Genomic DNA, 23,372 nt, shown 5'->3' with positions numbered 1-23,372 from the left:
CCCAAACTGGTCCTCCAGTCACTCTCTACCCCTCAGTTTTCTGAGGCTCTTCCACAGACAACCTTCCTGTACTCGTATTCAGTCTGGATGTTGAAATGTTGATGGAAAGTTTAAATGTGCCAAATATATTAGCACTTCTTGAGGAGAAATTACATAGGACATTAGGACGTATCTTAAAGACCCTGGATAAAGCTGCTTGCTTATTTTACCCTCTGTCTCCTTTATTAAACTTCCAAGAGCTCTTTGTTTTGACCTGGAAGTGGCAGGTAAGTGGGGATAAACTGATGTTTGGGTCTCTGACCTGACCTGGGGAGATGGGCAAGGCTACATTAACTGGGAGAAATCACAGTGCCCAAATGTCCTGAAGAGGATAAAACAGACCCTCAATTATTTCTCATCATCTAACCTCTCATCATCTCATCATCATCTAACCTTATGGCTGCAATGGGTTCCCCATGGAGTGGGGGCCTTTCCTGCTCTCTGAGGAGGAATGGACATGATCCTGAGGGAGAGTGGGAGGTTGGCATTATAAAATATGGGGGAATCAAGGGGTAAGTGAAATTTTATTTTGACTCAAAGGCTGATCTGTTTTTCCTACAGACACTGGGAATGGCAGTGAATGAATGTTTGCAGAAATGCCTTGAATTAAATATCACTTCCATTTCCTTTCCTGCCCTTGGGACTGGAAGCATTGGTATATGGATGAATATAGCAGCTAAGATTATGTTTAATGAAGTTTTAAAGTTTGCCAAATGCCATTTGAAAAAACAATTAACCGTAAAGTTTGTGATCTTTCCAGAAGAACTGGAGGTCTATAATGTAAGTTAATATCTTAGAAACGTCTTGTAGTTCGTTCATTCATTCATTCATTCACTCAGTAACATCTGTTTAGTATCTCCTGTGAAGACATGAGCTAAGCACCTGTACAACACAGTGATATTCTAACTTGGTGAATTTAATTTTTGTAAATTGCCCATCTCTGACCTAGTAAAGAATGTCATTATAGAAGCCATCTTTTCACTGCTACCTAACTTCCCTCTTTTCCTTTGTTGACATTTATTCTTCCCTCTGCTCCTCAACGGTAAGCAAGTTTCTAGTTTTAGTATGAGGTCCTCTGCTCCTCTCTCTTCTCTCTCCCTACAAGAACACAAGTATTCTTACAACTTCTACCATGACTTCTGCAAAGTCCTGTCTTCTGAGTCACCTTCAGACCTGTACACCTAACCCTCTCTCATTTCCATTTGGTTATCTGATTGTCATCTTAAATCCAACATATTTAAAACAAATTCTTTATCTTCTCTCCAATCAACTTCTTTGGGCAAGTTAATTTGCTTTTCTGTGCCTCAATTTCCTTATCTTTAAAGTGGGATAATAGGGGCAGCTGGCTGGCTTAGTTGGTAGAGCATGTGACTCTTGATCTTGGGGTCATGAGTTCGAGTCTGTAGAACTGGGCGTAGAGCTTATTTGAAAAAAAAAAAAAAGTAAAATAAAGTGGGAATAATAACTACCCTCGTAGGGAGCTGTTGTGAGCATTAAATGAGCATATACACATAAGACACTTAGAACGGTACTTGGCATACAGATAAGCCCTTCATGAAGGTCCGCTGTTGTTGTATCAGCTGTAAGGGGCTGTGACACACTGAATGCTGAACTGTATACTAAATTAAATGACTCATTTGCTATCTTTTTTCCCCAATTAGATTATAAATTCTTTCACGGCACAGATATATTTGGCAGCTTTTGCCATGTCCTTGGTACTGTCCCCAAATTCAATCTGTTGTTTCTTAAGTTCTATGTAGATGACCTCAGAGGGAAGTTGGTTGTGTTCTGATGCAAAAGGGAGGGATGTGTGTGTAGGAGAGGGTGTCCATGTGTCTGAGTGCAGAGATCTGTGTGTCCAGCTTCCTTTGTTTTCACTTCAGCTCAGCTTTTTGTTTTAGAGTGGACAGATTAAGCTGAGTTTCTAACCTGTGAAAAGTTCCCTGATATAGTCAGCATAATTAGTATATAGTGCTGTGCTGTTCTGCCTTTAAAGTACCGTCTCTGTGCTTTATTTTTGCTTAGCTGGCACTTTGAGAAGACACTGTCAGGATGTTAAGGAAGAATAAAAAAGGAAGTGAAATAAGATACAGAAACTTAAAATAGGTTTTCAAGACATGTTTTTGATTCTGCCAATAGCAACATCCAAGTGCTAGTGCAACTTCCCAGGCATGTGTCTGGGTTTTGAGTAGAAAGGGCCTTGCTCAGCTCTGGCAGGGAGAGTGGCTCCGAACACTAGTCCTCTGACTGCTCACTCTTCCACCTCCCAGCCTGTCTCCATGTGGGTGGTTGCCATTTTATCTCTCCCTACAAGAAAACGAACTTATTCTTATTCTAGCTTGCTCTTTCCTGGAACAAATGTAAATGTTCTTATTTCTTTTGCTGCCTGACTAGACACAGGGAGGTTTGTAGCATTTGCTGATATTCGTTGCCGACTTCAGGCTCTGAATGTGAGATCACTGAAGGTGGAGTTGAGAAGAAATGTTCAGTGAGCTCTTGTGAGCCAATGTCAGCCAGCTCTAGTATACCACTGTGTCTCATCCACAGCTGACCTGCAAGGTGACGGAGAGTTACCCAGCCAAGTAGCCTGCCTTCCAGACAAAATGAATCATCCTGTCTTTTAAATGAAATTCCCCCTAAAAGCAGAGCACTATCAGTGGGCCCAGATAAATGCCCCAACCATATCCCTGAATTGCTCATTAAGTATCATAGCCCTACAAGGGGAATTAACTGCAGCTAGAAAAGAAGGTTCATTCTCTTCAATACACAAACAAGAATGTGCATGGCGGTTCAAATGAAGTAGAGAGGTCAACCACAATTTGAGGGCTCTCCTAAGGATTAATAATAGAAATAGCTGCCATGTATTGCATCAGTCAGGTATTATGCTAAGGAGAAGCTGTCTCATTTTATCCTCTCTTCAATCCTGTGATGAAGCCACAATTGTCACCCCCATTTTACAAACGGGAAAACATACAAAGAGGTTAATAGGCACACAGCTAGGCAAGTGGCAAACCAAGAATTCATCCTGGGTCTGTCTCACCTCAAAGCCTGTATGTTCTTAACCACTAAACAAAAACACAGAGAGGGGCACCTGGGTGGCTCAGTTGGTTAAGCAACCAACTTCCACTCAGGTCATCATCTCGCGGTTTGTGAGTTCGAGCCCTGCATCGGGCTGTGTGCTGACAGCTCAGAGCCTGGAGTCTACTTCAGATTCTGTGTCTCCCTCTCTCTCTGCCCCTCCCCTGATTGCACTCTGTCTTTTTCTCTCAGGAAATGAATAAACATTTAAAAAGTTAAAAAAAAACCAAAATAACGTGCGAGATGATACATCTTTCAGTTTTGTGACTCATGTGAGGAATATCTTACACAGTAATTTATATTATACCCTGAACATTGATCATTCCTTCAGGTTTTCATCAATATTATAACCATGTTGGAATATGACTTGTGTATACACATATGTATAAACCTCTAGCCTTCTGATAAGCACCTATTTTATTCCTAAGTAAGCCTTTCAATGAGGGGTATGTTTTCAGAAAGAGCAGAGAGCAACTTACACAGTTTCTTATAGGAGGCATTACTTTGGCAAGGTCCCTGCATTCCAGAGAATGGATTTGTCAGACATTTAGAGTTGACCTGACTCAAGAAGATCAACCAATACCAAACTTCCAATAAAGTGAGACTTACATTCACACACTTAAGAAATTTCCAATTCATGAATGACAGTGAGTAAATGACTCCCAAGCTGACTGAAATACTCGTATCTACCAGTATTTCATGATGATAAGGTTTACTGGATGGAACAGAGTATCTATAAAAGTCAATGGATCATCGTTCCTTTGGCTATTTAACAAATATTTATAGCATATCTACTTTGCGCCAGACACAATGTCTCAGAGTAAGGAATACCTTCTCTAGGGACATGCTGCTGACATCCTTCACGTTAGGTGCTATGGACAGTTGCTGCAGCCCTGAATCTGCCAGATACCTGCTGTCTGGGTCCACTTTTCCAAACCACTTGCAGACCATCTGCTTGCTATTCATACTTTCTATGTTATTGACATTGACTTAGTAACAATTTTCTTTCACATTTAGTTCAAAAGCCTTGCCTAGTTGTTTCTAACCCTGTAAAACATCCTTACTTTTTTTTTTTTTAACTTTAGAGAGAGAGAGAGCAGGGGAGAGGGGCAAAGAGAAAGGGAGAGAAACTCAAGCAGGCTCCATGCTTAGTGCAGTTAGACGTGGGGCTTGATCCCAAGATCCTGGGATCATGACCTGAGCTGATATTGAGAGTCAGACGCTCAACCAACTGAGCCACCCAGGTGCCCCACATCCTGGTATTGAAAATGACTTCTAGAGAGAGATGTTTTCTATTCATTTTACATATGACAGATGTTATATTTATCAGCAGATAATGCTATCCCATTTGTTTTATTTCCAAGTCCTTGGACAGGGATGCAAAAGAAATACCCTGTCATGACCTCTCCAGGTACTAAATGTGGTACGACTGAGGGCTTTTTGCTCTGGATATAGCAGCTGCAAATACAATTGATGAAGAAAATGTCCTACAGATTAAGAAACTTCATTGTTAAAGTTCAGGTGCAAAGCCAAATCTAGTCTTTACCTCATTATTTACTGTCTTTCCAATGAAGTAATTACTGCCAATTGAATCAACTTTAGATAAGGAAGACACTGGGTAGTGGCTCCAAACCCTTGCAGAAATTAGTTTTTAAAAAAGACACTCTGTTAAAGGATCTGTGTGGCAACACACACAATTTTTTGTCTATAGAATTATGTAATAATAATTACAACAATAGCTAACATACATTGAACGCTTACTGTGTGCCAGGTAGAGTTTTAAGCACTTTACAAGAATTGATCATCTGTTCAGTCTACAGACAACGTGTGTGCATATAACTTTTTTAAATGAATTTATGTTTTGTTAATTATAAGAACATTTACCTATATTTCTCTTCTTGAGTGACACATCCACAGCTTTAGTTCAGTGTCTAACATGCAAGAAGCAGAGCATGAATGTTTGTGGAATGAATGATTATATTTTGCCTTGGAATACACATTCTTTTTTTTTTTTTTATATACCAGATTTTGGTTTTTTTTTCCAGTTTTTCTATTCTTGTTTCCCCAAGATATTCTAATAGATTGTGGTACTGCATAATTTGGGGCTGGAATTGCTATTCTCTAGCACTTACCAAAAGGCTGCTTTAGATTTGTGGCAGTGGGAATGGGGATTGACAGAGTGGATGAGGTCAGGTGTGGTATGTGCAGGTAGACGGAGGGATTTTGATGACAATGGCTGAAAGCCCCACTTATGACTCTCCTGTTTTTCTTCTTACAGGCTTTCAGTGCTGAAATGGCAAAGAGTAAGTCCAGGCTACGGGGTTTCAATAATTACAGTGGTGAGTACAAAATTTACAGCCTTAGAAGTAGACTCTACCCACCAGAAATTCATTCTCTTCTTTATCATCTGAACTAATGGAAGGGAGAAGAAGAAATAAGCCAAATATATTTCGCTATGCTCCTGCTTGGACACCAACCTGCTTTATATCTGATCATGATTCTATTTTTGCTCAGGCCAGTTTCATGATAGGAATAGAGAGAAGCTAAGCCACAGTGGGTAATCCACAGTGTGGGTAGTCCATTAATAGATAGCTGTCTATACTTTTTCCCTAAGAAAAAGTTCTGCCCTTCATAAGATGACGAAGCCAATTACTCTTTCTGCTCTGAATGGGGTTACATCTAAATGGAGATACTCATTAGTCATTCTAGAAAACACATCTAGGTAATACCAAATAGTAATAAATGGATTAAGCTGATGCTACCCAAACTTGGGTAATCACTGGGATCATAACAGAAACTTTAAACAAATAAACAGACAAACAAACAAAAATATGTATAGGCCCCAACTGTGTAGATTCTGATTCAGGAGCTCTGGGTCTGGGCCAAGCATGTATATTTTTCAATGGCCCCCTAGTCAATTTTGCTGCTGAACTAGGTTTGGGGATCACAGGACTAAACTAATCCTGGTTGGTGTTAGAGAAAGATTAACTTTGTCTCATAACTCCTTTTCTTTAGTGGAGTTTGAGTTGATGGAGTTAGAATTGCCTCCTGACAGCTAGGATGTATACTTCGGAAATAGTACACATCTACAGTATTCTAGAAATAGTATTAATCTACAGTATTCTATAAATCTTAAAAACACTAGACATTCAACCAGCAATAGAAACTCTCAGGCTATTTCCCAGTAGGGTCACAATGGTTTGCTTACACCCTTTAACAGAAGAGTTTGCTTATGGATATGCTGTGGTCCAGCAGTGCTGGAGAGCTGTGGTCTGTGGCTGTGCCTCTTAGGAACCTGCTTATTTATCTGTAAAACGATAATGACAGACTTTTGTGAGGATAATTGGAGATCATGTATGAAAAATGTTCTGTAAATGCAAAGCATTAAATAAAGGCCATGGAATAATGAGCAAGAGGATGGACAAACAACCCAGGTGGCCCAGAGGAGGGAGAGATTCCTTCTGACCGGAAGGGATCAAGAATGACTTCTTGGACAGGTGGATCTAAGTTAGGCTTTGAGGATGGCAGATTTTCAATGGCAAGAGCTGGTGGGGTTGGGCACCCGAGGTGAAGAAAACCCACAGAAGCAAATAAATGCAGTGCATATATGGGGAACTTCACTGAATCTAAGAAAGGTAGCTAGGAGTCTTAGATGAAGATAATATGGAAAAGGAACATACAAATGTCTCTATGTTGTTAGCCTGAATAGTAGGGCCAGAGGTTACCCGTTATTTCAGTAATTTTTGAGGGCAACTATAAAAGAATTATGATAGCACAGGACAATAATTGACATTTAAAATGGGTTAATGGTGATGATCTCAGGTTAACAAGGAAAAGTTGAACAAGAAAGGCAGGGAAATGTGTTTTCATTAGAAATATTTAAGTAATTAAATAAATAATTTAGCTAATAAATAACTAATGTGTTTTGATGCTAGAAGAGTATCCCTTAGTGATCTGAACCAGTAGTTACCCAGAAGAACAATTCTTTTTTTTCTGGTAGTGATGAATAAATGAAATATCACCATGTATTGCTTCTATTTTCTCCTAAAAAGTAATATAAGCTCCCAGCAGAACAAGGGTTAAAAACAAACAGACAAGCTCTTATGCCTCCAATTTAAGAACTCTTGTTACTTCTGTAGTCTAAAACATTGGATTTTATTTTTATTCAAAGGAAGCCACCCTCCCTCTCTTACTTCTAGGTCTATCTTGGTACTATTTCATAGTTCCTGGTACCACCCAACTGTTATGTAAGGGTAAAAGAAGCTAATTACCGCTACTAACCTGGGATCACTCCTGGGGAGGCAGACTGCCCACACCTACTAGCTCCATGACCACCACTTACTAGTCCTATAACCATGGGCAAGTTACTTAATAACTCTGAATAAGTTTCCTCATTTGTAAGAGGGAGCTGTTAATAGCAGCCTCCCCTATCCTGTAGGGTTGTTAGGAGTGAACAAAATAATTTATGTGAAGCACTTAGAGCAATGCCTAGAACATGGTAAGTGCTCAATTTACTTTTACCTTTCAAAATACGTTTTTGAGATTCTTCTGAATAGCTGAAGTTCACTCCTTTTTATTGCTATAATAATATTCCATTGTTGAAGAGCAATTGAGTCATTTCTAGTTTTTTGCTGTTATGAATGAGAATGTGAACTTTCTTGTACATATCTCCTGATACACACATGCAAGAATTTCTTTACAAGATATAATTATAGGAGTGGTTGTTCCAGTTTTATGTCCATCATGAATATATACAGGAGCCCCTGCTCTATATCCTTCCACAAACTTGGTATTGTCAGGCTTACGAATTTTTGCCAACCTGGTGGGTAATTTTTCATATGCCTGATTACCAGTGAAGATGAGCATCTTTTCACACATATAGGGGCCCTTTGTGTTTCCTTTTTTGTGAAATCTTTTGCCTGGCTGGCTACTAGGTTCTTTCTTTTTCTTGATAATTTGAGAGAATTCTTTATGCATTCTAGATACTGCCTCACCTATCAATTTCCTCTCAGTTAGTACATTGCCCCCTGAGTTTTTTTTTTTTTTTTTTTTTTCAGTTTGGGTTCAGGGTCACTCTACTCCATTTAAGAGATTCTTCTTCTTTATATATATCTTTGCTTGTTATGGAGGGGGGGTTTAGAGAGGGGTACACATGGGTACCCCCTTTATTCCACATGGGTTGGAATAAAGTTCCATTATCTTTTCTGCTGGGATATACCATGTCAAGCAATAGGAAGTGCTAAGCTCCAGATTCTGTGGAGGTGTAACATGTCCTTTTCCATACAGGTGATATATAAAGAGGAATCCCAGGTAGTAGAATTATGAGTAGTTCTTCCTTTCATTATACTTGGGTAACTTTCTAATTTTTCAAAAATAAATGTACTATTTTTACAATCAGAAATACTCATATTGTTCAAAAAGAATTTTTACTCTTTAAGTTCTATGGCTTTCAGAGATGTTTGATTTCAAACTCGGTAGTAGCAAGAGGTTAAGGAAACTCCCAGTCAGCAGGAAATAAAGGCTTACCTCATTTTATTGAGCTTCACAGATACTGCTTTTTTTTTTTTTTTTTTTTTACAAATTGAAGATTTGTGGTAACCCTGCATCGGGCAAGTCAGTTGGTACCATTTTTCCAACAGCATTTGCTCACTTTGTGTCTCTATATGACATTTTGGTGATTCCCACAGTATTTCAAACTTTTTCACTATTATTATGTTTGTTATGGTCATCTGTGATCAGTGATTATGACTCACTGGAAGCTCAGATGATGGTTAGCATTTTTTAACAACAAAGTATTTTTTAATTAAGGTATTTACATTGGTTTATAGACACAATGCACACTTAATACACTAAAGTATAGTGTAAACATAACTTTTTTCTGCACTGGGAAACCAAAAAATTCATTCGACTCACTTTATTGCAGTATTCATTTTATTGCGGTGATATGGAATCCAAACTGCATGTATGTCTATAATAGTTGGTTAACATCCAGGGTGATATCAAGGTGAACTCACCTGTGAATTGACAAATGCAACAGAGCAGCAGCAAGACATGAGAGAGCCAACCCCTTACAGGCTCCACCGTTCTCAAGGAGACTGTAAACCACACATTTAGATTTCCTTTGTATCCAACACAGCTCTCAGAGCTAGGCACTTAATTGAAGTTGCTGCTGCTGGCAGTGGTCACGATATCCTCGGGGCAAATATTGGCATTGGTGTTTTGTTCTGCTCCGGTTTAAGGCCCACCTGCCTTCTGTGGTTGTTCATGATAGTCTTTTCAGTCCCCCAGTTGACCAGAGAGGAGAAAAGAGAAAATGGGCTCAAAAGTAAATCTCCTGCCATCAGCCTGATGGGACGCAACATGGAAAAGATGAAGGAGGCCCAAGCGTGGATCCGAAGGATACTGACCCTCCAGGACCACCACATCATTGAGAATTATCATATACTCTACCTTGGAAAAAGGGAACATGACATTTTGACTCAGCTTCAGAATAATTTAAGGGTCTCTATCTCAGAGATTATCAGTCTGGAAAAGGTAATTTTAGAGATTAAAGGAGCCCAGGCTAGCCTCGTTGAGGTGGTTATGAACATTGAACATATGCTGTGTGAAGTTCAAGAGGAAATGGCAAGAAAAAAGGAGCTAGCCCTTTGGAGCTTGTCAGGTGAGTAACTTCCAATTGAGTTGAAAAGTCGGCTCTCCCAACTGTTCCTTCTTATGGGTGTGAGTGCACATGTATATATGTGGGTAAGATATAGCATGGGAGAGAGAACAAACCATGCTGGTTCTGTGTTAAGCCATAAACTTTTATAACTGTTTTTTGGCTCTCTTTCTACCAGCAAGGTTAATTAGAAAATCAACACACACACACACACACACACACACACACACACACACACACACGTACGTGAGTGATTGGATTTACTTATGATGAAATGGATTGCCTAAGAAGCAGTTAAATGCCTAGCAGTTAAAAGCCTAGGATAACATAAGCCCAGGCTCTGGGGAAAAAAGTACATCCTTAATTCTACAAATGGAATGTTCAAATTTAGACAAACACATTACACTTGATTAATTAATTTCTTTGAGTTCTATTGCATTTATGTATTTGTTGCTAGCAGCATTAGAAACCCTAAAATTACTTTGAGCTCTCTCACCAAAGTAAATTATTCATTCTTACTGTGAAGTACACTCAAGTATCTCCCATGCAGCGGGGCAAAATTCATCATGATGACTGGGAATTTGGGTTCGGAGATATCCTTTTAACATAGCCCTAGAGCTAAGAAATTATACCATTGAAAATGCCACCTTGAGAAACAGAGACTTATTTCATTTATTTATTTGATTAATGTATATTGTGTCTATGGTATGTGCCAAGCATTGTGCTGGGTGCTGGGGATACAGTGATAAGGTGGACGTTGTTTCCACTCAAAATCCAAGTAAGGATACTGAGAAGCAAGCAGGTTAGTTATGAAAGAGGAGGGTGAAAGTGCTCTGGGAGCACCTCGGAGAGGCACTGTGATATTGCGATTTATAAGATATGTTTGGTCATTCAGATGACCAAAATATATGGTCATATACATTTGGTCTTCGTCAACATTTCTGGCTTACAACTCTCAAAGCCCTTGGATTTCCTGAGTGTTGAGAGTGATAAAGATGTCTTTTGTTATGTTAAAGAGGTGACTCTGGAAAGCCCCTAAGAATAGGACTGGTCACTAGGACACCAAACCCTGTGGTTGGAAGATTGGAACTTTCAGTGTTCCCCCACCCAACCTCCAGGGATGGGGCTAGAGGTTGAATCAGTTGTCATTGACCAATGATTTAATCAGCCACGACTATGTATGGACCTCAGTAAAAACCCAGAAGGACAGGTTCAGAGAACTTCCAGGTCAGCGAGCACGTGGAGAGTTTTAGTGCATATAAAAGTTGCATGTAGGGAGAGTGGCTTGCTAGGAGAGAGGATGGAAGCTCTGTACCCTGTCCCCATTCCTTCCTTGCCTTATGCATCTTTTCTGTCTGGCTATTCCTGAATAATATCCCTGTATAATAAACCAGTAATCTAGTACGTAAAATGTTCCTCTGAGTTCTGTGAGCTGCTCTAGCAAATTGATTGAACCTGAGGAGGAGATGTTTTGACCAGCTGGTCAAAAGTACAGGTAACAACCTGGACTTGCAAATAGTGCCTGAAATCCACAGAGAAGGTCATTGGAATCTCCAGTTTGTAGCTAGTCAGTCAGAAGCACAGGTGACAACCTGGCTTTTGACTGGTGTCTGAAGTATGTGTGCGTTGAAGAGCAGTCTTGTAGGACTGAACCCCTAACCTGTGGAATCTGATGCTATCTTTGGATAGACAATAGTGGAATTGCTTGGTTGTACATATGGGAAACCCTCCTACACACAGAGACTTTGAAATTGGTCTCAGGATACCAATTTAGGCACTTAACCCAGACTTGGGAGGTCAAGGGAAGGCTTCTCAGAGAAGGTGTCATAAATGGAGAATGAAGAATAAGTAGAGAGGTTCCTGGGTGTCTTAGTCAATTGAGTGTGCTGCTCTTGATTTCGGCTCAGGCCAAGATCTCATGGTCGTGAGTTCAAGCCCTGCTTTGGGCTCTGCACTAGACGTGGAGTGTGCTTGAGATTTTTCTCTCTTCTGCCTCTGCCCCTTCTCTGCTTGCTGTCTCTCTCTCTCTTTCTCTCTCTAAAAAAAAAAAAGAAGAAGAAGTAGAAATTAGTAAGGTAAAGAAACTTTTCAAGCAATCAGACCATAGCAGGGTCTAGATTATGAAAGACTATAAATCACATGGAAGAGTTCAGAGTTTTTCTTGAACAAATGGGGAGCCTTGAAGGATTTTAAGCAAAGATAAGGTCAGACTTGTATTGTAGAAAGATCACTGTGATGTTGATGGGTTTGGTACAAAAATTCATATGTGAAATTTTAAAGGGCACCTTATTTTCACTTGTGTTTGTAAAAATAATTCAGGCAGTTGTGGTCAAAGTGAGTGGGAGTATACAATAAGTGTTTTATCCACATTCCCCAGAAAAACCAGTGTCAAAGAACATGCACAAAAATAATACACAAGGATAAGACCAAAGATTTTCATTTCTACTTAGTTTGAATTGTAATGACTGTGGATATTTAAATTGACTCTGATACTTTCCAAGAGAACAAGAGGCAAAAAAACCACTGGCCTATAAAACTTGTGGCATTACTTTAACTGCATTCATAAGGTTGATCCACTCTCCCAGCAGTTGGCAATTTAGTCATGTGAGTCCCATGTTCTGGTGCAAGGTGGCATTTTTGATAGGTGATGACTAAGCATATTATCCCACAGCAGTGTTTCAGAGTTTCCTACAGACTCACCCTCTCTTAATCAGATTAAGACTTTCATTAACAAAATGGATACATTTTCAATGAGTTATTACTACAAGAAACATCAACTATCCGTCAGAACAATAAAATTTAAGTAATAGAAGTTAGGGATTTCCTCTTTTATGCTGCTTTTTAAATCTTTCCTGGTGAGTGCTTCTTCGGTGCCCAACCCAGGGCCAGGCATATAATAGGAGCTCAGTAAATGAGTTGCTGAACTCAAGTGAACTGAATTCTATTACTGTACTTTATTAAGGTCAGCTATTGCTCTTGAGATTTAATTTACAGTCTCTTCCTTAGAAATTTCCTGGGTTTGGAGTTTCTCTGCTATGAAATTTTGTCCTTCCTGCTTTCCAGATTTACAACTTGGCCCCTCTAGTGACTTTCTTAGGATTTATTATCTGCTTTTTTGTGGTTAAATTGAGACCACTCAATTAAATAATGTGCTGGGAATTTTGTCATTTTTGTATATTTGGGTTTACGTCAAACTGAAAATAAACTGAAAGAAGAGAAGTCTTTTTGATAGTGGTGGTGGGGTCCATTTGTCCACTGTGTATTTTGTCCAATAAGGAGTTGCTGGGCAATAACAGGTTGTCCCTTGAATTTAAAAAGGAAGGAAGGAAGGAAAGTTAAGGGAGAAGGAACAAAGGAAGAAAAAAAGGAAAAAAGGAAGGAAGGGAGGAAAGACAGGACACCATAGACTCTGAATCTCCAAATTTTGCTCTTTGTGGTTGGGTGGCATATGAGTGATACATGTACCAAATATTCTGCCTTGCCACTTACAGAAGGCACTGATGAAAGCCAGGTTTATACTCCTGGGTATGTACCTATTAGCTATGTGATATCAGGCAAGTCACTTAACTTCTCTGAGTTTCAATTTCCTTCGTTGTAAAAGTGTGTTAATTATAATTATTTCAGTGGTGGTGTTAAAATGCTCAAATGACGTTGAGATATGAAATCTTTTTGAGAATCTTGAAGTTTTATGTAAATGTCATACTGTTTTTCATCATTCCTTAATGTTTTGTTATGCCTGTATCTTTTTGTTGATGAGCATCCTGGCAAGAAATATAAACATTACCTATTGGCAACACAATTCTATATCATCATTACAACATTGATGGGGGAAGTATATACTAATGCTCTTTTTTCTCTCACCCCCTCAGCCTCATAATCCAAATCATGTGAGGACAAATTTATTAGCCCCCTCTCTTATCCTATGACTTCTCATTATATGATACTTTCCTTGCATGCCTAAACATGTAAGGCATACAGTGTAAACTGGCTAATCTATTCCTTTAAACATCTATAATTTGTTTCAGTACATTTCTTTACAAACCTTTTTCATCTCACAGAGTATTGAGACCAAGTTTTGTGTTACTCGTTTTTAGGACAATGGACTGATTGGCAACCAAAAAACCAGGATGAAATGAAAAGGAATACATTTCTGAAATGCCTTAAGCTTTCAACTGAGGAAATTCAGAATCAGAAGAAACAGTTTGAAAGCTGTGGTTTGCAGGTTATAAAGGTATACTTAATTAAGGGAAGGGTTTGACCTGTCGTGGGTCTATAACCAAAAGAAGAATTCACCTGCTGATGACTCTAAGCCAGCTGCTCATTGACCTGGAACCCTGGGATTAAGACTGAAAGTGGGGCAGGGATGGGCACCAGGAGGTAGAAATGATGTCAGGATATACAGAAGCACCGATGAAGATTTGGGGGAAAGTTATCTGCCTATCTTGAAGCAAAGTGAAAGAAATGGAATAGCATATACCACACTGTATTATAATTGTTTACCTATTTTTACCTCTCATTAAACTGTGGGCTCTTAAGAAGGCCAAGAATGTGTATACACTGTTGACCAATTCGTTACCACTTCTTGGCATATGGTGAGTGCTCAGTGAATTTTTATTAAATGGATTTATCAAAGAAGGGACAGGGAGTTTTGAAGAGACAGAAGTCAAAGTAGGAGAGGGTTGGGGCTCGGAGAGACTCTTTAAAAACTTTATATAAAAAGTAAATTGCTTGCAAAGTAATATGCACGTAAGAACCATTATCTTTGAAGTGGAGTATCAGGCACTTGAAATACGGGTTCTCACCCTTTTTTTTCAGTTTTTTCTGTTTTTCATATCCTTGGGTCATAGGTGGAGGAAATTGACAATGTGTTTCTCATGGCTGTCTTCCAAAGAAAGAAGAAAATGGTGGAAGAAAGAACACATAGGGATCCTGTGAGCCACAGGTTGTTTCAGCAAGTTCCTTACCAGTTCTGTGAAGCAGTATGCAGAGTTGGCTTTCAAAGAATGTACTCGATGCCCTGTGGTAGGTATTAGCCCCTCATCACTGGGGGGCTCTATATGTGGGAACTGGTAAGCAGACATCAGCAGATGACTCACCACTAATAGTATTTGTTGCTGTGGTGAGGGGATCGCTTGTAAGTGGGATTTTGTGGTAAAGTCATTTGGAAAGGGTCATATTTTTTATTTTTCCTTCATATTTTTTATTGCTGATGGGTTTAATGTTGACAAAAGTGAACGGTGAGACTACAGTTCACTGTTTTTCTCTTTTCTGTGGTCATGTGTTTTATCTGCAGAGAGCACCCTGAAGCTTTTCTCTCTCTCTCTCTCTCTCTCTCTTTTTTTTTTTTTTTGGCTTATTTCCACAAAATTATTATCAACATTACCAAACCTCATCCCTTAATCAAAAGAGCACTTTCCTGAACTTCATAAAGTTGCTCTTTTCTCTTCCATGCTCTTCATTTCCTGTAGGCTGCTAGTGAATGAATTAGATATCTGGCAGGGGAAGTAAATAACATCTTAAGATCCTTTTCAGCTATGGGGCTTCTATGTGTAGCTCTCATGTCTCTTTTCAGTAGTATGAAAATATTGCATATTTAACTGCTGTTTTATCCCCTTCAGATGTCTCCAAAGGAGCCTAAGAAGTTTAGTGATGATCGTGATGGATACCTAACGATGAGGCTTGATTTTGCCTGATCTATTGACTATGTTCTTGATCTTTATCTTTCAAAATATATAGCATGATCCTTGCTGTGAAGCTAACTCCAACTCTTGATTTCTAGAAAGCAAAGTGTCTAGAAATCATCTCTTTGCCCCAGAGAGAACATAAGCAATACCTGGAGTAAAAATTGAACATGGAAAATTCCTGGGGGTAAAAACTCACAAGTGAATCCCCACCAAGAAGTCTTTGATTATAACTAGAAAAGTGATATTGGCAAAGTCTTAAAAATTCACAGCATCCATTTGCTCCTAAACCCATTGTAACTGGCCTTCTCTGCACTCCCCCTCCCTACCCTTACCTAAACTATTCTAAGACCATCACTGTCCTATTTTTCAAATCCAGTAGTGCCTTCTTTTCAATCCTGTGGCAGACACTGCTAATTGCCTGCCTGACATCTGTACATGTCTTTTTCCCTAAAAGACACATACACCACCTCCCAAGGAAGACAGCCTCCAAATCTCATCTTGTCTCATCATCAGCTTCAAATCCAGAAAGTCCTCTCTTAAAGCTTAAAAGCAAAGTAATTGCCCTAACCCACTTGTTATATAATGAGAGGAGAAGGAGCAGGAAAATTGCAATAAAAACTCCAATTTCTAGGGGTGTCTGGGTGACCCAGTCAGTTAAGCATTAACTCTTGATTTCAGCTCAGGTCATGATCTCACTTCGTGAGTTCGATCCCCGCATCAGGCTCTGCACTGACAGTGTGGAGCCTGCTTGGGATTCTCTCTCTCCTCTCTCTTTGCCTCTCTCTCTCTCTAACAAAATAAATAAACTTAAAAATAAAACCCCTCCCATTTCTAAATGGTAGAAGGAAAGTCACTGGTCCATACCACTAATCATACTGCTGGATAGGCATAGAGAGGATTCTCTATTCTGGGAGTGGTAAGACCCTTGTTTTCCACTCTGGGAAGAATCTTCCTTATGTGTTGCCACCCTTGGTCATTTCTAGGCCCTCTGCCTATCAGGGGTCCGTGGATTGCCTCAGGGACTAGAATGCTCTCAGGCTACTGTAGCCAGGCTTGCAGTTTCTTCAGCAATACAGTTCCTTTAAAACCTCAGCAGGCAGGAAACCTGTTTGCTTCTGGTCAAGTTTGTGTCTTTATAACCCAGCTAAAGGTCTTGTCTCCATCTAGTCTTTAAGCCTTAAGATTCTTGTCTTTTACCTACTGGCCTCTGTGCTCTGTCCATGTCCCTAGCTCTCAGCTTAACACCCACTGCCTGAGGCAGTTCAGATGATTAGAGTCATTATACCCATAATGTGACTGTACCAACATGTCTGTGGGGAGCATGCTTCACCAAAGGTGCTTGAGAAACACAGGAGATATTTTATTACCCCGAAATTGTTTTGCAACTCTTTTTTAAACCTAGTTTTTTTTTTTGAACATATATTCTGAGACAGAGAGAGAGAGCGAGCATGGGCAGAGGAAGGGGCAAAGAGAGAGGGAGAAAGAGAATCCCAAGCAGGCTCTGCATTGTTAGCACAGAGTCTGATGTGGGGCTTGATCTCACGAACCAGGAGGTCATGACCTGAGCCGAAATCAAGAGTGAGATGCTTAACTGACTAAGCCATCCAGGTGCCCCTAACCTAGTTTTCATTTGGACTACAAAGTCTTTTTTACCCTGCAAGGTTCCAAATTATGGGACTCTTGGTCAATGCAGATGGCTACCTATAGGCACAGGGGCTTCTATTAATGAAGTTGTATGTATATATTTTCTATATTGCCTTGTATTCCAGCCAGTTCATCTCTTGCTTGTAGGGCTTGGCTGAATGTAGCAAGAAGAAGAATACATGCTTGCGATTTTTTTTATTGGGTTCATCCATTCATTCCACAAGTGTTTCTTGAACAGGTTCTATAAGCCAGGCCCTGTGCTAGGTGAGAGGAATACCACAGTAAACAGAACACACAGAGTTCCTACCCTTAAAATTTATAATCTAGTGAGTCCATCTGTTGCCCATTCTTTAAATGTTCGTGTTTTCTGGAGTGCAAAAGGAATCCTTCTCTTTTGTAACCCTACAGTGTCACCCTGGGTGATTGCACCCATTCCTATGGCTTCAAACTCCTACCTCTATGGATGACTTATGAATTTGTAACTCTGACCCCCTACCTCTCCCCTGACCTGCAGGTCCATATTTCTGACTGTCTTTTGAACATTTCTGCCTAGATGTTCCAGAGCTACCTCAGACTGAACTCTTTTCTTGGCCATACTTTACCCTGAGAAATATGCTTCCCCCTGCCCCCCAGTACTCCCTAACCTGACTAATACCATGACCATCTATCTACTGGGTCTCCTAAGCTGGAAACTCTACCATCTTCCACTCCTTCCTTCCTCTCATTCTTATGTCCAGGCAGTCACACAGCCCTACTGGTTCTCTCTCGGTGACCTTTGCAGCCCAGTCTCACCTTGCTATTCCTACTGCCTTTGTTGTTCTTCCCCTGGGCCTGGGCAATCATCAGGTCCTTTCCTTGCCTCAAAACCAACCCTATCCAACCTATCCTTTACTCTGCTACCAGAATTATCATCCTAAAAAAGTACATGTGTTGCAGGGAGTATGGCCGGAGTTGCAAAAGATGAGCCTGCAAACATTAAGTGAAGGTCCTCATACTCGAGTCGGAATGAGGCTGGTCATTAGAAAAAGGATTGGAAGTGACTGGATAGGCAGTCTTGCATTTAACATGAGTGGTAATTTTTCAGGTAAAGGAGGGGGGTATACTTTATTGTAAGGAGGGGCAGTAGCCTCCAAGTTATCATTTGTGAGTGGCGGTAGAGGCCATTCTGGTGAAGTATCTTCCTCAGGCGCTATAGCCTTGATTTCTTCAGAAGAAGATTCATCCTCAAAACTATCAGATGTAAAATCCGACTCATCTCCTTCTTCTTGATGAGTTTTTAATTTAGGTGAACTTATATTTTGTTCTGAGTCAGACTGTAAAGGCTATAAAGCCATCTCAATTCAAGAGCATAAAGACCAAACTTTTAAAGAAATGATATCTCCATTTTGATGAGCGTGCCTAAGTGTTTTCATAATCAATCTCCATTAAGGTTTAAAAGATTTTTTCTAGAAGGGTTAAACCAATAGCAATGTTTTTTAAACAAGTACCAGAGCTCATCAAAATACATGCTTGTTTAATATCTATTTTTCTAGTCGCCTACAAGGTAAAACCCCAAACCCCTTAGCAAAGCACGTAAGGCCCTAGCCCCACATTATTCACCCACCTTGTCACTATGTTCCTCAACACTTCAGCCATGAACTGCTTAAGAGTTTCCTAAATGTGCTGGAGATTTCCTGCCTTTATGCCTTTGCATGTGGAATGCCTTCCTCTCTCATCCTTTTTTAGCCCGCAAAGTCCCATTCTTTCTTCCAGACATAGCTCAAATGGCATGTCCTGGTTGACACCTTCCCTAACTCCTGCAGGCCCAGGAACTTGCTTCCTCTTCTGTCCTCCTGCACTTCTGATATTCCTTTGTTACCACATCTGTAACTCCAAAAAGTATCAAAATTTACAGTTCCACAAAACCTGGGTGTGGGTCTTGTCTTCTTTAGTGCTGTAAAATGGAACTTTACCTACATCTCATGCTCCTATGTCTGCAGATGAGGAAAACTCTTGATGGTTCAAGATGAACTCAGTCATTTTCAGAGTTTTCTTAGTCCCTTTGGGGTTTAAACTCAGTTCCCGCAAGGTGTTCTCCTTCTTCTCTTCTGAGAGTGCTTTAGATTATGGGACAGGCATTTGTGAGGAAGGTGGTTTGGTTCATGGTCTGCATCTATCTGTTCTCTGCCTCCCAATGTCCTCTGCTAGATAAGCCATCCTGGGCATCAGTCATTAGCACCCTCCAGTGCTTAAATTCATGGTGCCCTTTGCTCTTAGTGTCTCCACAGGGCACTCTGTTTTTCATGCTGAGGGAATTCCTTTCCAAGCCACTGTCTGTGCCTGTCCTAGAGCACAGGAAATTTTTGAGTGTGCACATCCTCCAAGCTGAAGTGCAAGGTCTTATATAGCAGTCCTCAACTGTTCTGGACATCTTCCCCAGCCATTGCTACTTTTCACTTAGATGCCAGACTGGAGGAGGGGGCTGTACCCAGTAGAGTCAGGCAATGGTTCCTTCTACTTTAGAAGTACCCGTCCCTGTTTTTCCAAGATTCTTGTTGTTCTGCCCCATCTTGACTCCCAGGGCTCTTTTGAGGGAATGGAGCAGTGAAGTGAGCCCCTTCTCAGAATCCCCAAGAGTTCTAGTCATGTCCTCTCTGGTTCTTCTCTTCCTACCAGGTGAAATGAAGAATTTTTATTTATTTTGAAGTGAGAAAATTATTCTGAGAATATCTTTCATCCTTCTCTCCTCTGTTACATATGGCATAAACACCATGCTATGAATTCTTTAGGTTTTTATTAATTTTTATTTATTTTTAAAGTTTATTTATTTATTTTGAGAGAGACAGAGAGAGCATGAATGAGGGAGGGGTAGAGAGAGAGGGAAAAAGAGAAAATCCAAGCAGGCTCCACACTGCTAGCACAGAGCCTGATGCAGGGCTCAAACTCCCGAAACCATGAAATCATGACCTGAGCCAAAACAGAGAGTCGGATGCTTAACTGACTGAGCCACCCAGGCGCCCTGAATTCTTTAGGTTTTTAGATTTTGGTTCAGAAAACCCTTTTCTCTCTCATAAAACCTAACTTTCAAGACCACAGTCTCTGCTTTGATTAAAATTAATTACATAGGATATAATTATACACACACAAACACACACACACACACAAACACACACACACACACACACACACACACACACACACACACAAACTGACCTTATTCTAAGCTCTATCCTTTTTTCCCTGAGTAATAAGTAGGAAGAACTCAATGGGTGGAGGAATCAAGAGCAAGAAGAAACTCCCGGGAAATAAATCTCTGATTTTTATCTCAAAATATTTGCTCTCCACATAAAATTGTGTTTACATGTGGGGAGTTCCCTTTGTGAATTGTTGAGACCAGGGATCATGTCTTAGTCATTTTTTTAAGCCCTAGAGCTGCATTGTCCAAATGGTTGCCACTAGCCACATGTGGCTATGGTGCACTTAAAATGTGGTTAATCTGAATTGAGACATGCTCTAAGTGTAAATTAATTACACTTGATTTTATTTGTTTATTTTTAATTTTTTTAATGGTTTTTTTTATTTTTGAGTTGGGGGTGTGTAGGGGTAGAGAGAGAGGGAGACACAGAAAGAATATGAAGCAAGCTCCAGGCTCCAGGCTCTGAACTGTCAGCACAGAGCCTGATTTGGGGCTCGAACTCATGAACAATGAGATCAAGACCTGAGCCGAAGTCAGACGCTTAACCAACTGAGCCACCTAAGCACCCCAATATATACTGATTTTAAAGACCACTACCAAAGAAAAGAATATACAATATCTCCTTAATAACTTTTATATTGATTACATGTTGAAATGATACCATACTGAATATAACAGATTAAATAAAAATAATTACATTAGTTTTACCTGTTTCTTTTTACCTTTTTATGTGGCTACTAGAAAATGTAATAGGACTAGAGAGAGTATACATGTTAGTACCCAAATAGGCAATATGATTCAACATATCATAATGATCTTTTTTTTTCTTTTATCAGACCCAAAATATGGAGTTGGTATATACTTCACCAAGAATCTGAAAAACCTAGCATACCAAGTCAAGAATACATCTGCCACAGATGAACTGATCTATGTGTTTGAAGCTGAAGTACTCACAGGCTCCTTCTGTCAGGGTCATCATTTAAATATTTTCCCCCCACCGTTGAGTCCTGGAGACATAGATAGCCATGACAGCGTGGTTGACAATGTCTCCAACCCTGAAACCTTTGTTATTTTTAGTGGCACACAGGCTATGCCTCGATATTTGTGGACTTGCACCCAGGATCATGTACAACCACAGAATGACTCAGCAGGACCAATGATGCTATCTTCACAGCAGCCTTGGGAAAGATTCTCAAGTGGTAGCTCTGTTGATTAACCTCTGTTGATTAACCTCCACATCATTTTGACAACTGGCATGTCCTTACTTTGGAGGAACTATCCAAATAATGACCATCAGTAAGTCAGAGTGGCTTGAATATGTCAAATGGGTTGTCCATGTGGACTGATTGTGTTATTCAAGGGACCCACCACATCCTCACATCTTAGTTCTTTCATCTTTGTCTTCATCTCTTGGTATTGAGGTGGATAGATCCCAACTAAAACACTCTCAGGACCATTCCCTCTCCTTCAAGTTGTCCTTTCACCTCTTTTACTATAGGTAACAGCAAAAATGTTTTACGTGTAATGAAGGGATTTTTCTAGCATACAATCCAAGCCTTTTTAGTTTCTAAAATGGATAGTGTAATAGCAGGATGCTTTTGGATTTTCCAGATAATCTTATATAGTGTTTTAGATATCAAAATAAATCACCTTTGTCTGAGTAACTGGCTTTGAAAAGTTATATGTAAAATGACATTATTCGAAGTGGAAGGACATCAAAAGGCTGATATTCTACTGATATCATATTTGGATTCAGCCATATCAAGCAATGCCATTCAAGCATCATGAGGCCAAATGATTAATTCACCAAATATTTCTTGATCATCAGATGTGTTCCATTTTTCTGGATACTGGGGACATGATGCCAGACAAGGCAAATATCTTCAGGCAGCTGGCAGCCTGAATAATCAGAAATGCAGCTATATGATTGAGTATAATAAAAGAGGATTTACAGATTCTTTGGAAAAAATTAAGAGGGAGAGGAATAAATTAATCAGGGGTTGGGAGGAAGGCCTTCTAAAGAAAGTGAAACTCAAGATGAAACCTGAAGTATTTGTAAGAGGTAGGTGAAAGAGGGATGTAGCAAATCAGGAGCAGAGATGGAAGAATACTTTATGCAGAGAGAAAAGCTCTTATAAAGGCTGAATCCACTGTGACTTTGCCCAAATTTGACTTCAGAGTTCTGTAATGTAAAGGCCAGCTAATCTCACCATTTATCTCTTGCCTATTCTGAAATCTGTATTTCCCTATGCTTCCAAAATTTCCTCACCCTCATATCCTTACACAGAACACTTCTTCCTCCTCTTACTGTAACCAGCATTCTTCCTCTTTTTTTAAATCCCTTTCACCTATTTCACCAACCCCACCCACCTCCCCTCTGGTAACAATGTTTGTTCTCTATAGTTAACAGTATATTTCTTGGTTTCTTTTTTTTTTCTTTGTTTTGTTTCTTAAATTCCACATATCCGCGAAATCATATGGTATTTGTCTTTCTCTCCCTGGCTTATTTCACTTAGCGTTATATCCTCTAGCTCCATTCATGTTGTTGTAAATGGCAAGATTTTATTATTTTGGGAGGGGATGAATAATATTCCATTGGGTATATCTATACCGTATCTTCTTTATTGATTCATCTATCAAGGGGCTGCTTTCATAATTTGGCTACTGTAAATAATGCTGCAATAAACATAGGGGTGCATATATCTTTTCAAATTAGTGTTTTTGTATTCTTTGGGAATAGTGGAATTACTGGATCATATGGTAATTCTATTTTTAATTTTTTGAGGAATCTCCATACTGTCTTCCACAGTGGCTGCACCAGTTTGCATTACCACCAACAGGGCATGAGGGTAACTTTTCCCCCACATACTTGCCAACATTTGTTGTTGTTGTGTGTGTGTGTGTGTGTGTGTGTGTGTGTGTTTTAATTTTTAAAGAAGTTTTAAAATTCCAGTTAATTGTTTCTTGTGTTTTTTTATTTTAGCTACTCTAACAGATGTGAGGTGATATCTCATTGTGGTTTTGATTTTCATTTCCCTGATGAGTGATGTTGAGCATCTTTTCATGTGTCTGTTGGCCATCTGAATGTCTTCTT

At 39.7% G+C, this 23,372-nt stretch overlaps 1 protein-coding gene across 4 annotated transcripts in view; it reads left to right on the top strand.

The window, feature by feature from the left end:
• PARP9 (poly(ADP-ribose) polymerase family member 9) overlaps nucleotides 1-22,664 on the top strand; it is a 62,714-nt gene extending 40,050 nt beyond the window's left edge. For all 4 annotated transcript variants that reach the window (XM_042903731.1, XM_042903732.1, XM_042903733.1 and 1 more), the window contains 6 exons: nucleotides 601-819; nucleotides 5,396-5,456; nucleotides 9,398-9,778; nucleotides 13,870-14,006; nucleotides 14,623-14,797; nucleotides 21,115-22,664. In XM_042903731.1, the coding sequence (XP_042759665.1) occupies nucleotides 601-819; nucleotides 5,396-5,456; nucleotides 9,398-9,778; nucleotides 13,870-14,006; nucleotides 14,623-14,797; nucleotides 21,115-21,494 (1,353 nt within the window). In that variant the 3' untranslated portion in view covers nucleotides 21,495-22,664. The remainder of the gene's footprint in view (nucleotides 1-600; nucleotides 820-5,395; nucleotides 5,457-9,397; nucleotides 9,779-13,869; nucleotides 14,007-14,622; nucleotides 14,798-21,114) is intronic.
• Nucleotides 22,665-23,372: the final 708 nt, after the last annotated feature.

The sequence above is a fragment of the Panthera leo genome, chromosome C2, assembly GCF_018350215.1.
Source record: "Panthera leo isolate Ple1 chromosome C2, P.leo_Ple1_pat1.1, whole genome shotgun sequence".
NCBI lineage: Eukaryota > Metazoa > Chordata > Mammalia > Carnivora > Felidae > Panthera > Panthera leo.
This window is presented reverse-complemented; position numbering and strand designations above follow the sequence as displayed.